This window comes from Mauremys reevesii, linkage group 16 (assembly GCF_016161935.1).
Source record: "Mauremys reevesii isolate NIE-2019 linkage group 16, ASM1616193v1, whole genome shotgun sequence".
NCBI classification, from domain to species: Eukaryota; Metazoa; Chordata; order Testudines; family Geoemydidae; genus Mauremys; species Mauremys reevesii.
The window spans coordinates 4,261,099-4,276,865 of record NC_052638.1 but is presented as its reverse complement, the minus strand read 5'-3'; the positions used below and the strand labels follow the sequence as shown (position 1 = coordinate 4,276,865).

Genomic DNA, 15,767 nt, shown 5'->3' with positions numbered 1-15,767 from the left:
GCGGGGCTAAGGCAGGCTCCCTGCCTGCCCTGGTTCTGTGCAGCTTCCAGAAGCGGCCGGCATGTCCGGCCCCTAGATTCAGGGACGACCAGGGAAGATCCGCATGCTGGCTCCGCCCCCGGCACCAGCGGCCAATGGGAGCTTGGGGGTGGCGCCTGCAGGCGCAGGCAGCATGCACCACAAAGAGCCTCCTGGCTGTGCCTCCACGTAGGGCCGAACATGCCAGCCACTTCCGAGAGCAGCGCGGAGCCAGGGCAGGCAGGGACCCTGCCTCAGCCCTACTGCGCCGCCGACCGGGAACCCCCTGAGGTAAGCGCTGCCCGTCTGGAGTCCACACCCCAAACCACCTGCCCCAGGTCGGAACCTACTCCCGCACCCAAACTCCCTCCCAGAGCCCGCACCCCACCACCTGCCCCAGGGCAGAACCCCCTCCAGCACCCTAACTCCCTCCCAGAGCCCGCACCCCACCCCCTGCCCCAGGGCGGAACCCCCTCCCGCACCCAAACTCCCTCCCCGAGCCTGCACCCCACCCCCTGCCCCAGGTCAGAACCCCCGTCAGCACCCAAACTCCCTCCCCGAGCCCGCACTCCCACCCCTGCCCCAGGGCAGAACCCCTCCCGCACCCTAACTCCCTCCCAGAGCCCGCACCCCACCCCTGCCCCAGGTCAGAACCCCTCCCGCACTCCAAACTCCCTCCCAGAGCCCGCACCCCACCCCTGCCCCAGGTCAGAACCCCCTTCTGCACCCAAACTCCCTCCCAGAGCCCGCACCCCACCCCCTGCCCCAGGGCAGAACCCCCTCCCGCACCCAAACTCCCTCCCAGACACCGCCCCCCACTCCCTGCCCCAGGGCAGAACCCCCTCCCGCACCCAAACTCCCTCCCAGACCCTGCACCCCACCCCCTGCCCCAGGGCGGAACCCCCTCCCACACCCAAACTCCCTCCCAGAGCCTGCACCCCACCCCCTTCCCCAGGGCAGAATGCCCTCCCGCACCCTAACTCCCTCCCAGAGCCAGCACCCCACCCCCTTCCCCAGGGCCGAAAGCCCTCCCGCACCCAAACTCCCTCCCAGATCCTGCACCCCACCCCCTGCCCCAGGTCGGAACCCCCTCCCGCACCCAAACTCCCTCCCAGAGCCTGCACCCCACCCCCTGCCCCAGGGCAGAACGCCCTCCCACACCCTAACTCCCTCCCAGAGTCTGCACCCCACCCCTGCCCTAGGTCGGAACCCCTCCCGCACCCAAACTCCCTCCCAGAGCCCGCACCCCACCCCTGCCCCAGGGCAGAACCCCTCCCGCACTCCAAACTCCCTCCCAGACACCGCACCCCACCCCTGCCCCAGGGCTGAACCCCCTCCCGCACCCAAACTCCCTCCCAGACACAGCACCCCACCCCTGCCCCAGGTCGGAACCCCCGCACCCAAACTCCCTCCCAGACACCGCACCCCACCCCCTGCCCCAGGTCGGAACCCCCTCCCGCACCCAAACTCCCTCCCAGACCCTGCACCCCACCCCCTGCCCCAGGGCGGAACCCCCTCCCAGAGCCCGCACCCCACCCCCTGCCCCAGGGCAGAACCCCCTCCCGCACCCAAACTCCCTCCCAGACCCCGCACCCCACCCCCTGCCACAGGGCAGAACCCCCTCCCCACCCTGAACCCCTGCCCCAGGGCAGAACCCCTCCACCCCACCCCTGCCCCAGGCAGCCCCCCCTCCCCCCCCAACCCAAACCTCCCCCCCCCCCCACCCCCACCCCAGCCCACCCCAGCCGGCCCCCTCATCCAAACCCTCCCCTCCCATACCCCAGCCCTCGCCCCAGCCCAGAGCCCCCTTCTGCACCCTGAAGCCCCCATTTCTGGCCCCACCTGGAGCTCTCACCCAAAGCTGGAGCCCTCACCCCCAGTGAAAGTGAATGAGGGTGGGGCAGAGCAAGTGACAGAGGGAGGGGGGGCTGGAGTGAGTGGGGGCAGGGCCTCAGAGAAGAGGCAGGGCAGGGATGGGGTCTCAGGGAAGTGGGGGCTGGGCAAGGGAATTCGGTTTTGTGCAATTAGAAAGTTGGTAGTTCTAGGCTGTGCACTGCTGCCTGCGCCCCCCAGCACCAGCAGGGGCCCCGGGCTGCACACCACTGCCCACCTCCCTTCCAGCACCAGCGGGGGTCCCGGGCTGCACACCACTGCCCACCTCCCTTCCAGCACCAGCGGGGGTCCCGGGCTGCGCACCACTGCCCGACCTCCCCCCCCAGCACCAGCGGGGGCCCCGGGCTGCGCACCACTGCCCACCTCCCTTCCAGCACCAGTGGGGGTCCCGCTGCACACACCTGCCCCTCCTCCCCCCCACCAGCGGGGTCCCGGGCTGCACACCACTGCCCACCTCCCTTCCAGCACCAGCAGGGGCCCCAGGCTGCACACCACTGCCCACCTCCCTTCCAGCACCAGCGGGGGCCCCGGGCTGCACACCACTGCCCACCTCCCTTCCAGCACCAGTGTGGGCCCCGTGCTGTGCACCACTGCCCACCTCCCTTCCAGCACCAGCGGGGGCCCCGGGCTGCGCACCACTGCCCACCTCCCTTCCAGCACCAGCGGGGGTCCCGGGCTGCACACCACTGCCCACCTCCCTTCCAGCACCAGCGGGGGTCCCGGGCTGCACACCACTGCCCACCTCCCCCCCAGCACCAGCGGGGGCCCCGGGCTGCGCACCACTGCCCACCTCCCTTCCAGCACCAGCGGGGGCCCCGGGCTGCACACCACTGCCCACCTCCCTTCCAGCACCCGTGGTGCCCCTGGGCTGTCCCCCCTGTGCACCCACAGCACCCCCGGGGGCCCCCGAGCACCCACGGCATCCCTGGACCGCTCCCCCTAGCATCCTGGGCACCCCAGGGCTGCCCCGCTCCAAAATTTATTCAGGGGTATATAGTAGAAGTCATGGACAGGTCACGGGCCGTTAATTTTTGTTTACTGCCCGTGACCTGTCCATGACTTTTACTAGAAATACCCGTGACTAAACCAGAGCCTTACTTATAGTTAACCAAGGATCACAGAACGCCCCCGACATCTACACTCAAATGGAACTAAAGCTCAAAACTAGTGTAGGTGACTGAAAACTATTGTATCTCAAACCCTTAGAGCTCAATGTCTCCATTTGAGACGCCTCTTTTCCATTCACCATCCAGGGTCAATGGACTTTTGCTTTCCCCCAACTATTTTCAGAACAGGACCTTGCAGTCTTTCTCCCTTTTCCAGTCAAGAGATAAAGCTTTTCTTCCAGCTTCTGCCCTAAAGCCGAGAGAGGCTGGTGGAAACAGATGAGGAGCAAGAGGAGGGGAGACAGGAAGAAAGATGAGAAGAGAGGTTAACTGTCATGACTCGCAGGTCCCTAACCTGGATCTGCAGGTTTCCTTGGCAGCCTCATGCTCCAACCCCCCCACTGATGACTTACTGGCGTATGCTAGAACCAGGACTCCTTGAAACCCAGCTCACTTAGAACTCGCCTCTGGGTCCCGACTGTTGGAAGACTGGGGCTCCTGACTGGCCTACTTCCCCTGTTTAAGCCAGAAGGAGGAATACAAAGTCATAGAATGATAGAACCATAGGACCGGAAGGGCCCTCGAGAGGTCATCTAGTCCAGTCCCCTGCACTCATGGCAGGACTAAGTATAACTGGGTTCCATCCTGCCCTGGACCGCACATCCTGCTCCTGTCTCCTGATCTCAACCACCTGGTTTCCTGACTCAGCCTGATTCCTGCTATCTAACTTATAGTTCCTGACCTTCTAGTTCTGAACTCCAGCTGGCAATGGGGACCTGCGCCCACCCCACAAGATAACCACTAGGCCTGACTGCCTAGGTCCCAGCCCTGACACTAATAGACAGAATTCCAGCTGGGGACCCATGAAATAAAAGTGAGCTAGGGAAGATTAAAGGACAAAGACACCTGTTGCTGCTCCCCCGAGGCACTGAGGTGTGGAGCCTGCTGCCGGTAGAAAGAAAGCAGTGCTGTTCATTTAGAAGAGGGGCTGCTAAAAAGCAACATCAAGGTTTACTGCTGCTGCAGGGCAGTGGGGGGCGTGACCCACCCATCAGGTGAAAAAAGGAGCAAAATGTTTGAATGATCAAAAAAATAAGAGGTTTTTTTATGTATCGTTTGTCAATCTTCAGGACTGACCTTCTGCAATTTCCACTTAGTGACATTTTGTCAACTATGTCCCTCTTGTTAGCATTCTAAAGTGACAAGTGACTTTGAAAGGGCTACAATATAGCTTCAAATGCACTTATGCAGCGCCTATTTACGTCAATGGGAGCCATGTCCTTGTAGCTACAGTCCTAAGGGACTATAATAAAAAACGTCCTTGCTGGGGCTCTTTATTTGGTCCATGGACATGAAGGAGCATAGGAAAAGGTGAGCGCCAGAGATGACCTACCTGAAATGGGGTCCCAAGTTGAGTGCTGGAGCAAAGGGTTTGTCCGTGACAATCGTGGTACCAATGCCAACAGCCTGGACTGGGATCACATAGGTATTGCTGTTTTGTATGAACAAGTTCACCTTGTCCTGGAATTTCACCGTGTCATCCAAGTTAGCAATCAGGGTCAGCGATACCTCAGCCTCCGGGGGAACTACACCCTCACTGGGCTCAATCCTCCACAATGAGTGACTGCGAGCCTGCAACAAGATCCAAAGCTAAGATCAGAATAGAGCCATTGGCCTCAACGTACCTGTGAGGCACTACAGGATATGGTTAAAAGGAGGAGAAAGCAATGATGGGCAGGGAAAAAGCAGCATCCCAGGCTGAAATGATTTCTTAAGGAACTCTAGGTTTTAATGTTCTAATTCATCACATCTAATAATGAAGCCTGAAACCACATGAGGACTGTTGTAATAATCGAGGTCTAGCAGGCCTATGTGAATTGTGAGCCAAACTGTTGGAAAGTAGGTAAAGGTTCATGAATTATTACAATGACCTGTTATATACAAATTGTTTAAGAAAGATTTGGGAAGGAGACAGAAAGACTGAATTAATTTAAACAGAGATGGTTTACTGATGCCACTCAAGGACTGTGTTAAGATCATGCCTGGTAGATAAGAAAAATGTGAGACTGGAAATCAGTGGACCAAAATTGGTGCTTCAGAAATTGGGCCTAATTGGTAGATACAATAATGAGAGGATGGGCTATTCTGCACTTTTTGAGGCCCGTAGAAAGGGAAATGGGAGTGAAACCATCACCATGGCTGCAACGGAAAGATTTTTTCAAAGACACCAGACCCTGAAACTCATCACACCACCAGAGATGATTCCAGCCTGATGCATGTGAGATCCTGCTCTGTCTTCCCCTTCTTCATGTGTCCCTTTCTGTCCCCTGTCCTACCCCCACCCATGGCTTTTCACCAGATCACAAACAGAGAAGAATTAGTAGGGGAAGCAAAAGTGGATGGGAACCTGGGAGGCAGTGACCATGAGATGGTCGAGTTCAGGATCCTGACACAAGGAAGAAAGAGAGCAACAGAATACAGACCCTGGACTTCAGAAAAGCAGACTTTGACTCCCTCAGGAAACTGATGGGCAGGATCCCCTGGGAAAATAACATGAGGGAGAAAGGAGTCCAGGAGAGCTGGCTGTATTTTAAAGAATCCTTATTGAAGTTGCAGGAAAAAACCATCCCGATGTGTAGAAAGAATAGTAAATATGGCAGGCGACCAGTTTGGCTTAACAGTGAAATCCTTGCTGATCTTAAACGCAAAAAAGAAGCTTACAAGAAGTGGAAGATTGGACAAATGACCAGGCAGGAGTATAAAAATATTGCTCAGACATGCAGGAGTGACATCAGGAAGGCCAAATCACACTTGGAGTTGCAGGTAGCAAGAGCTGTTAAGAGTAACAAGAAGGGTTTCTTCAGGTATGTTAGCAACAAGAAGAAAGTCAAGGAAAGTGTGGGCCCCTTACTGAATGAGGGAGGCAACCTAGTGACAGAGGATGTGGAAAAAGCTAATGTATTCAATGCTTTTTTTGCCTCTGTCTTCACAAACAAGGTCAGCTTCCAGACTGCTGCACTGGGCAGCACAGCATGGGAAGGAGGTGACCAGTCCTCTGTTGAGAAAGAAGTGGTTCGGGACTATTTAGAAAAGCTGGATGAGCACAAGTCCATGGGGCCGGATGCGCTGCATCCAAGGGTACTAAAGGAGTTGGCGGATGGGATTGCAGAGCCATTGACCATTATCTTTGAAACTCATGGCGAATGGAGGAGGTCCCGGATGACTGGCAAAAGGCTACTGTAGTGCCCATCTTTAAAAAAGGGAAGAAGGAGGATCCGGGGAACTACGGGCCAGTCAGCCTCACCTCAGTCCCTGGAAAAATCATGGAGCAGGTCCTCAAGGAATCAATTCTGAAGCACTTAAAGGAGAGGAAAATGATCAGGAACAGTCAGCATGGATTCACCAAGGGCAAGTCATGCCTGACTAACCTAATTGCCTTCTATGAGGAGATAACAGGCTCTGTGGATGAGGGGAAAGCAGTGGATGTGTTATTACTTGACTTTAGCAAAGCTTTTGATACGGTCTCCCACAGTATTCTTGCCAGCAAGTTAAAGAAGTTTGGGCTGGATGAATGGACTATAAGGTGGTTAGAAAGCTGGCTAGATCGTCGGGCTCAATGGGTAGGGATCAACGGCTCCATGTCTAGTTGGCAGCCGGTTTCAAGCGGAGTGCCCCAAGGGTCGGTTCTGGGGCCGGTTTTGTTCAATATCTTCATTAACGATCTGGAGGATGGTGTGGACTGCACTCTCAGCAAGTTTGCAGATGACACTAAACTTGGAGGAGTGGTAGATATGCTGGAGGGTAGGGATAGGATACAGAGGGACCTAGACAAATTAGAGGACTGGGCCAAAAGAAACCTGATGAGGTTCAACAAGGACAAGTGCAGAGTCCTGCACTTAGGACAGAAGAATCCCATTCACTGTTACAGACTGGGGACTGAATGGCTAGGAAGCAGTTCTGCAGAAAAGGACCTAGGCGTTACAGTGGACGAGAAGCTGGATATGAGTCAACAGTGTGCCCTTGTTGCCAAGAAGGCTAATGGCATTTTGGGCTGTATAAGTAGGGGCATTGCCAGCAGATCGAGGGATGTGATCATTCTCCTCTATTCGACATTGGTGAGGCCTCATCTGGAGTACTGTGTCCAGTTTTGGGCCCCACACTACAAGAAGGATGTGGAAAAATTGGAAAGAGTCCAGCGGAGGGCAACAAAAATGATTAGGGGGCTGGAGCACATGACTTATTAGGAGAGGCTGAGGGAACTGGGATTGTTTAGTCTGCAGAAGAGAAGAATGAGGGGGGATTTGATAACTGCATTCAACTATCTGAAAGGGGGTTCCAAAGAGGATGGAGCTAGACTGTTCTCAGTGGTACCTGATGACAGAACAAGGAGTAATGGTCTCAAGTTGCAGTGGGGGAGGTTTAGGTTGGATATTAGGAAACACTATTTCACTAGTAGGGTGGTGAAGCACTGGAATGGGTTACTTAGGGAGGTGGTGGAATCTCCTTCCTTAGAGGTTTTTAAGGTCAGGCTTGACAAAGCCCTGGCTGGGATGATTTAGTTGGGAATTGGTCCTGCTTTGAGCAGGGGGTTGGACTAGATACCTCCTGAGGTCCCTTCCAACCCTGATATTCTATGATTCTATGATCTAGTTCTACTCAGCTTGAGAAGTACCAGTGAAGAGAGGAACCTGAACAGACCAACCAGATGATGTCCCTGACCAGGCAGAGGAGCTGGGGTCCAGAGCAACAGCTGTTATGCCCAAAATGCCAATCCAAAGCACCATCCAGGACTGACCTGCTGCCCTGTAGCCTGAAAACATAAACAAAAGCCGTATTTCCCCCTCCGTTACTACCCTATCTCTTCTCTCCCTTTTGCATCTGTTTTGTCAAAAAGCAGGAAAGTTAATATTGTTCCCAACTCAAAATTGAACTGAACTAATCCTTTCCTCTCCACTAAGGAGGTCTGTTTGACAGCATGAGACACACTAACCAATATTCACCCTTTCTAAAAAGAGATGTTGATAGGTTTTGATTTTTGTTTTACACAGCCACTCAATTTCAGTTTCAATCCCTTTTGCCTTATTTGATTCCTTTCCTTTTATGTATTTAAGTCAATAAATATCTAACTTCTGGCATGAATTTTCTGGTGTGCTTGCCATGGTACGAAGCAGGCCACGGTCTCTATATACCAAACCCCAAACCTTGTTTTAAACTCTTTTGTGTTGGACAGTTTCAGGCTCATGTTAACACTTTTGGCTCTTTGGGCCCATATAGTCCAACTAAATTAATACAACAGGAGCCAGGGGACAGAATCTTTCACCTGCAAGTCACTATTTCAAATCCAGTTCATGTCAGTAGTGACCACAAGCGATTACCTCTGATGGCTTATGGCCTACGTGACCTCTGTGAAATTAGTTTGATGGTCCTGTTCCAGTTCCTAGGGGAGATAACCAGATTAAAAAAAAACAAAACAAAAAAACAACCTCCACCACTGACACTAGCTAGCATCCTTGCTGGCAGGGTAGGCAGAGAGGCCACAGCCTAAATGAGCCATGGAATCGGAACCCCCTGCTGATGCAGAGGTTACTTAGTTTGACAATAAAGCTGTAAACTAAAGGAATGACTGCAAAACCAACTAATCAAAATCCAGATGCAACTCTCAAGAGTTAGGCTGTGTTTTTCAAAGGCATCTAATGGACTTTGGCATCCAATTTCCTGTGAATTTCAATTGGACTAATTCTCTAATTCCCTTAGGCTTTGGAGAATCCAAGCTGTCAAGGTTTATGACAAAACAGTATGTTAGTTAACGATTAGAAAGGAAACCAAAACTGAGCCCTGTGATCTGACTTTCCCACGTACTCTCCTCCTGCTGTCTCCTAAGTAGCCCTTCTCAGAGACCTGCCCTTGAAGTCTTGTGCAATGAGGGTGGTAGAAACCGAGCTGAGTTTTTCATAGGAGGCCGGGTAGTGACATGGACCCTGTCAGAGTTGCCCTGCGATAGAAACATTTTAATTGGCTCTTGGCCAGTGCTAGGATAAGCTCAAGATGGAATGCAGAGTAAACCCTAAAGACCATAGCTGTACCAGAGCGGGTCTGTGGGCCATTTGTGAACTCTTAGATTTATTCAGAAGGACCCATACAGGTCGTTTCCACCAGCATCATCCTTAGGCTCCTGTTTTAAGAGAGACTAACTGTCCTCAACAGAATCCCTCAGTGAGCTGTCTCGACATCTGGAGTAGAAGACACAATCTCCGGCATCTTTTAATTGTACATTTGTGTTTTACTGCTCTGAATAATGCAGAAAGAGGGAAAGGCCATTAAACATGGTCACTCTAGGAGATCCAGAAGGACTCTGTGGCAGGGCAGGGGTAAAACCCCTTGACTGCCCTGCTAAAACGCTGGCTAAGCCCTGCTTTCAGGTGGAGAGGCCAGGGGCAGAGGTGCAAAGCAGCCGGCAGGGAGCCCAGCTGCAGGCCCTAAGGAGGGCTGGCTCACTGCAATAGACTGAGCTAAGCAGTGACAGCTGGGCTGAAGGCTGGGAGGGCTATAAAAGCCCTGAACCAGAGTCAGTCTGGAGGCTGGCCTGGGACGGGACAGGAGGCTACGGTGCTGTCTCCTCACCACAGGCAGGCGCCTCAAGGGCCAGGAGTCCCTGGAACGGGTTGGAAAGGGGATAAAGGGGGCTGCACGGTGGCACTGTAAAATAAAGCACAAGGGTGAAACACCAGAAGAAGGCATGAGGACTCTTATTTTACCAGCCACATTCACAACCACCTGAAACAACATGGGAAATATTTGAGAACAGCATTTTTATGATAAGCAGGGATTTGCTCACTGCTTGAAATGGACTGAAATGCTGTTTGCTTCAAGTGAGATCAGCTCTACTGAGTTTCCGTCCATCAGCCGTGGAGCTCTAACATTATGACAGACAACTAAATGAAGAAACACATCAGAAAACAAAACAGCACATCAAAGTGCAGGAGCATTTAAAAGGATTCCAAATAACCTCCCCAAACAGTTTTAGGTTACTGAGGAGAGGGTGTCTGAGGAAGTGAGCAGAGCCAGATTTTAACTGAAAAGTGAAAATGATCCCATGGAACAAGTTTTTGGGGGGCTGTGCTGGTTTCTGACAGAGCATGAGGGCCTCTCCCCAGGTTTGATGCAGTGGAAGCCACTGCAGACCCAGGGCTTTTAAAATTACATTAAATACATTACAGTGGCAAAATTAATAAACTCAGTCAGATCCAGTTGATTTGTAGCTCCCCACAGCCTCAGGGAGAGGAATCCTTAAAATAGAACTGCAAAGGAAGAGGAGACAGCATAGCAGAGGGTGGTCTGTTATGTCTAGCTCCAGTGCCATGCTTCACTGTCTAGATAAGGATGGATGCAGATCTAATTACCGGACCCACTTTGCTCCTGCACCTGCTGCACTCTCTCTTAGAGTGCACCTGCTGCACTCTACTCTTTATTCTTTGGCTTTTGGATCTTGTGTTCCATAACTCTGCTATTTGGACAGCTACCAGGGTGTTATCTGCTTCTTGTTTCAGATTCCAGGACCTTGTGTTTGGATGTAAAAAAAGCCAAAATCATTCTGGGATGTATTAGCAGGAGTGTTGTAAGTAAGATACGACACGTAATTCTTCCTCTCTACTCTATGCTGATTAAGCCTCAACTGGAGCATTATGTCCTGTTCTGGGTGCCACATTTCAAGAAAGATGTGGACAAACTGGAGAAAGTCCAGAGAAGAGCAACAAAAATGATTGAAGGTCTAGAAAACATGACCTATGAGGAAAGATTGAAAAAATGGGTTTATTTAGTTTGGAGAAAAGACTGAGAGGGGACATGATCATAGAATCATAGGACTCGAAGGAAGCTTGCGAGGTCGTCTAGTCCAGTCCCCTGCACTCATGGCAGGACTGAGTATTATCTAGACCATCCCTGACACCTGTCAGGGATGGTCTAGATCAGGGGTAGGCAACCTATGGCATGCGTGCCGAAGGCAGCACTCGAGCTGATTTTCAGTGACACTCACAGTGCCCGGGTCCTGGCCACTGGTCCGGGGGATGCTGCATCTTAATTTAATTTTAAATGAAGCTTCTTAACATTTTAAAAACCTTATTTACTTTATATATAATAATAGTTTAATTATGTATTATAGACTTATAGAAAGAGACCGTCTAAAAATGTTAAAATGTATTACCGGCACGCAAAACCTTAAATGAGAGTGAATAAATGAAGACTCGGCACAGCACTTCTGAAAGTTGCCCACCCCTGGTCTAGATAATATTATCAGGGTGGTTAAGCGCTGGAATAAACTGCCTAGGGAGGTGGTGGCATCTCCATCATTGGAGATTTTTAAGAGCAGGTTAGACAAACACCTGTCAGGGATGGTCTAGATAATGCTCAGTCCTGCCATGAGTACAGGGGACTGGACTAGATGACTTATCGAGGTCCCTTCTAGTCCTACAATTCTATGATTCCATGTGAACACCACCACTCTAGCACTGTCATTGAAATGCATGGGTACTAAAGAAATCTGTGAATAAAGCGGTAACCATTGCTCACTCTCCCAGCCAGACCTCTGATGCTGCATAAAGCCTTCTGAACCTTCTCCAAAGCAGTACTGACCAAATGCATTCACTTCTTTTAAGCTCTTGATCATTTAAAATTGATGACTTGAAGACAACGCACCATAGAGGCCAGGAGAAGCCTAGCTTGTTCAATACACACATGGTGCTGCCATCCCTGTCCACCTCTCCTGCTACCATTACACATCTGGTCACTAGCACTAGGGAAATCCAGTAGGGTGCAGCAAAGCAGAGACTATTCTATTAGCATTTTCTATTTCAAGCTGGAAGACATTAGGCTTAGATTGATAGTAATGTTCAATCTATTTTCTGACACAAGGTAGCTGGCCTGAAAAGGATAGCTTTGCTGTAGAAGTGAATCTGCGAGTCTGCTATCAGATGTAGCTTATTTATCAGTGCTTGGCACAAAGTCAGGCAGCACATTGTACCACAAAAACTAACACTGAGGAACAGTGATGGAATGGTTAGATGAAGGCAGCTGTGTGCATTTCCCACCGTAACACAGCGCAGACCCACAGTGCTGCAGCATCCCTATGGCTGACCGCTTCAGAGAGGGGACATTAACTCTGGATAAAAAGGATTTGCATAACATACTAATTAGTTTGGTGCAGGTCCAAAGGAAGGACCTAGTGTTAGTGAACAAGACACTGCAATGACAGGAAAAAGATGACAAAGACATATAGGGCCAGATTCACTCCAGTATCTGTGTTGGCTTCTGCCAACATAAATCCAAGGCGTGGCCCCAGAGACATTAAATCTGCTACAGGAAGGAGAGGTCACAGCTTCCCCACCCCACACAGTGCCTGTAGAATTCCAGTGCAGCCCCAACCCCCCAAAATGGATATTAATAGCCAGGAAGAGGTCATGACTAGCACAACTGCAGCAATTAACATCCTCAACCAATGAGGTTCCTATGGCGCTCCAGCTGTAACTTAAAGTGCTCCCAAGCAAGGCTGGCAGAAGCAATGGCACCTGCCCTCTCTCAGTCCAAACTTGCACAGTCAGAAATAATTTACACCACCCTGAACCACGCTTGGACAACCACATTTGGAAATCACTGCCACAAGGGGAAGGGTTGACAATAAAAGAACTAGAGAGAGTAGGAACCAGAGGAGTGGGCTGATGATTTATGACCAAGAGGGGAAAGAGAACCTGGAAGGACTCAATCCAGCTAGAAGTATCCAGTCATTATTAGATACTCAGCAAGTCAACTACCAAGAAATCTGTCTCTGGAAGAATGGAACAGTAAGCTACAGGGGATATACTTGATGAGTGTCCTTGCAATATGAACCTAGCAGTTACCAAGAGAGACTCTTTAACCATCCTAAGAAGACAAGCAACTGTCATCGGTGACTCCATACTAAAAAGAATGGACAGAGAATTCAGCAAGGAGCACAAGGACAGCAGGACGGTGTGTTGTCTCGCTGCAGTGAAAATATGAGATGTAGCCAGCAAGACTGGACAGGATTATGAAGTCATCTGGCAAGTCTCCACTGGTGATGATATACTTGGAACCAATGACTTCGCATTGTGTGGAATTACAATTATAGAAGACTTCAGGGACCTTGGAAGGGAGCTGAGGAAGAGAAAAGTCTGGGTGGTATTCACAGAATTCCTACTGGTCCCATGCATGAGAGAAGGCAAAAATACTGGATGAGACCACCACTGGCTGCACGACTGGCCTGTGAAGCTGAAGATTTGGGATTTGTGTCACATTCGTCCATACTCCAGTGGGAGAGAGTGCTGTACAGAGAGGAAAGCCTGCATCTCACAGGTAGGTGGCTAAACTCCTTAGCTGAAGACTAGCTGGAAGTCTTCTTTGCTAAGAAGGCAAATGCAGGACCAACTGAAATTCAGCATGTTGTAAACAACTTGAGTTGATGTGACAAAGAATGTGAAGAGAAGCATCATTTCAATTGCTGACATACCAATTCTAAGAGTCTGGGTAACAAGCAAGAGGAATTGGAAATTCTCATTGATGAGAAGAAACTTGATGTACTTAGCATTTACTGAAACCTGGTGGGATGAGTCACATGACTGGAATATTAAAATCATTGGTTATAACTCAGTTAGGAAGGATAGAGGGAGCAGAAGAGGTGGTACTTTACATTAAAGACACCATTATCTGTTTCAGAGTGATCAATAACTCAGAAGTGCAGGATCTTGAATGCATATGGGTCAATGTGCATCTTTGATCACGATGGTCCTGCAGACAGTGACGGATTTCGAGTTAGTGGGGCCCTATGCTCAGCTTAATTTTGGGGGCCCTTCCTTGGGACCCGGCCAAGAAAAAGAACATTCTCTCTTGTCTCCTCCCCGCCCCCGTTTTCATTCTTTTCCCATTCTCCTCCTCCTATAAGTAATAGGAAGTAAATGAAAATAAAGTGAGGTACCTTGATTGTTTTTGTAATCTAACTTATTTTTCTACAGACCACTTGAAAATTGCTGAGGGTCTCGGTGGCCCACTTAATGATCTTTCCAAACATTGTTTGTACCGTTAGTTAACTATTGTAAAGTGCTTTGGATAAAAGTGTTTTATAAAAAAAATTGTAAAAAAATGTTGGGGTGCAGGGTCTGGCCAGGACTTAGGGTGTGGGAGGGAGCTCAGGGTTGGGGCAGGAGGTTGGGGTGTGGAGCGCTTACCTGGGGCAGCTCCCATTTGGTGTGAGGGGTGCAGAGGGAATGTGGGGGTGGTGGTGCAGGAGCTCCCTTTTGGTGGGAATGAGTATGTGGGGGGGTGCAGGAGTCAGGGAGGACAGGGGCTGGGTGTGTGTGTGGGGGTGCAGGAGTCAGGGCAGGGAACTGGGGGTGTGGGTGCTCCCTGCCCCACCCCAGCCCCCTGCCCTGAGTGGCTCACGGCAGGGAGTGGTATGAGTAGGGGGAGTGCGGGGGCCCCACCTTTGCTCCGCCCTGCCCCAATTCCACCCCAGAGCACGCTGCGGCCCCGCTCCTCCCCCTCCTTCCTGGAGTGCCCTGGACGCTGGCTGTCAAGGTTCCTCCCCCGCTCTGAACTTTAGGGTACAGATGTGGGGACCTGCATAAACACCTCTAAGCTTAACTACCAGCTTAGATCTGGTCTTGCTGCCACCACTCTCAAGTACTAGCTCCTTTTTCTGGATAGTCTTGAGAGACTTTTTCACCGAGTCACTGGTGAACACTGATCCAACCCTGTGGATCTTAACACAAGGAGAATTTAACCATCCCCCCTCCTTTCCCCCACCAATTCCTGGTGAGTCCAGATCCAGTCCCCTTGGATCTTAAAACAAGGAAAAATCAATCAGGTTCTTAAAAAGAAGGCTTTTAATTAAAGAAAGAAAGGTAAAAATCATCTCAGTAAAATCAGGATGGAAAATACATTCACAGAGTAATCAGATTCACAGAGGAACCCCCTCTAGCCTTAGGTTCAAAGTTACAGCAAACAGAGGTAAATTCTCTCAGCAAAAAGGAACATTTACAAGTTGAGAAAACAAAGTTAAACCTAACACGCCTTGCCTGGCTGTTACTTACAAGTTTGAAATATGAGAGACTGGTTCAGAAAGATTTGGAGAGCCTGGATTGGTGTCTGGTTCCTCTTAGTCCCAAGAGCGAACAACCCCAAAACAAAGAGCACAAACAAAAGCCTCCCCTCCCCCCCCAAGATTTGAAAGTATCTTGTCCCCTTATTGGTCCTTTGGGTCAGGTGTCAGCCAGGTTACCTGAGCTTCTTAACGCTTTACAGGTAAAAGGATTTTGGTGTCTCTGGCCAGGAGGGATTTTACAGTATTGTACACAGGAGGGCTGTTCCCTTCCCTTTATAGTTATGACACTGGCAAACAGCTGTTGGGTGGGGGGGCAGTGCGCAGAGGCAGAGGGGCAGGAACACAGCGCGCTCAGGGGAGGAGGCGGGGAATAGGCGGAGGAGGGGGGAGCTTGGCTGCTGGTGTGGGCGGAGCCTGCAGCAGGAGCCCCAGGAGCCAGCAGGACCAAGCTTCTGCCCCCGCAGCTGCCCAGCCCTGGGGCCCCCTGTCATTGCAGGGCCCCGTGCCAGGGCACCCTGTGTTTTACTGTAAATCCGCCTCTGCCTGCAGATATCAACAACAGCCTGCTGCAGGTCTGGTGGACTTTTCAGAAAGCTCGACAGGAGGTCTTTCACGCAGAACTAAAGATGTCTGTTAATGAACTG

The 15,767-nt window shown here is 51.1% G+C and overlaps 1 protein-coding gene across 1 annotated transcript in view; it reads right to left on the bottom strand.

Annotated features, from left to right (window-relative positions):
- HYDIN (HYDIN axonemal central pair apparatus protein) overlaps positions 1-15,767 on the bottom strand; it is a 399,212-nt gene that overhangs the window by 184,194 nt on the left and 199,251 nt on the right. Inside the window, exon 20 of the mRNA XM_039503100.1 lies at positions 4,411-4,649. Coding sequence (XP_039359034.1) covers positions 4,411-4,649 — 239 coding nt within the window. The remainder of the gene's footprint in view (positions 1-4,410; positions 4,650-15,767) is intronic.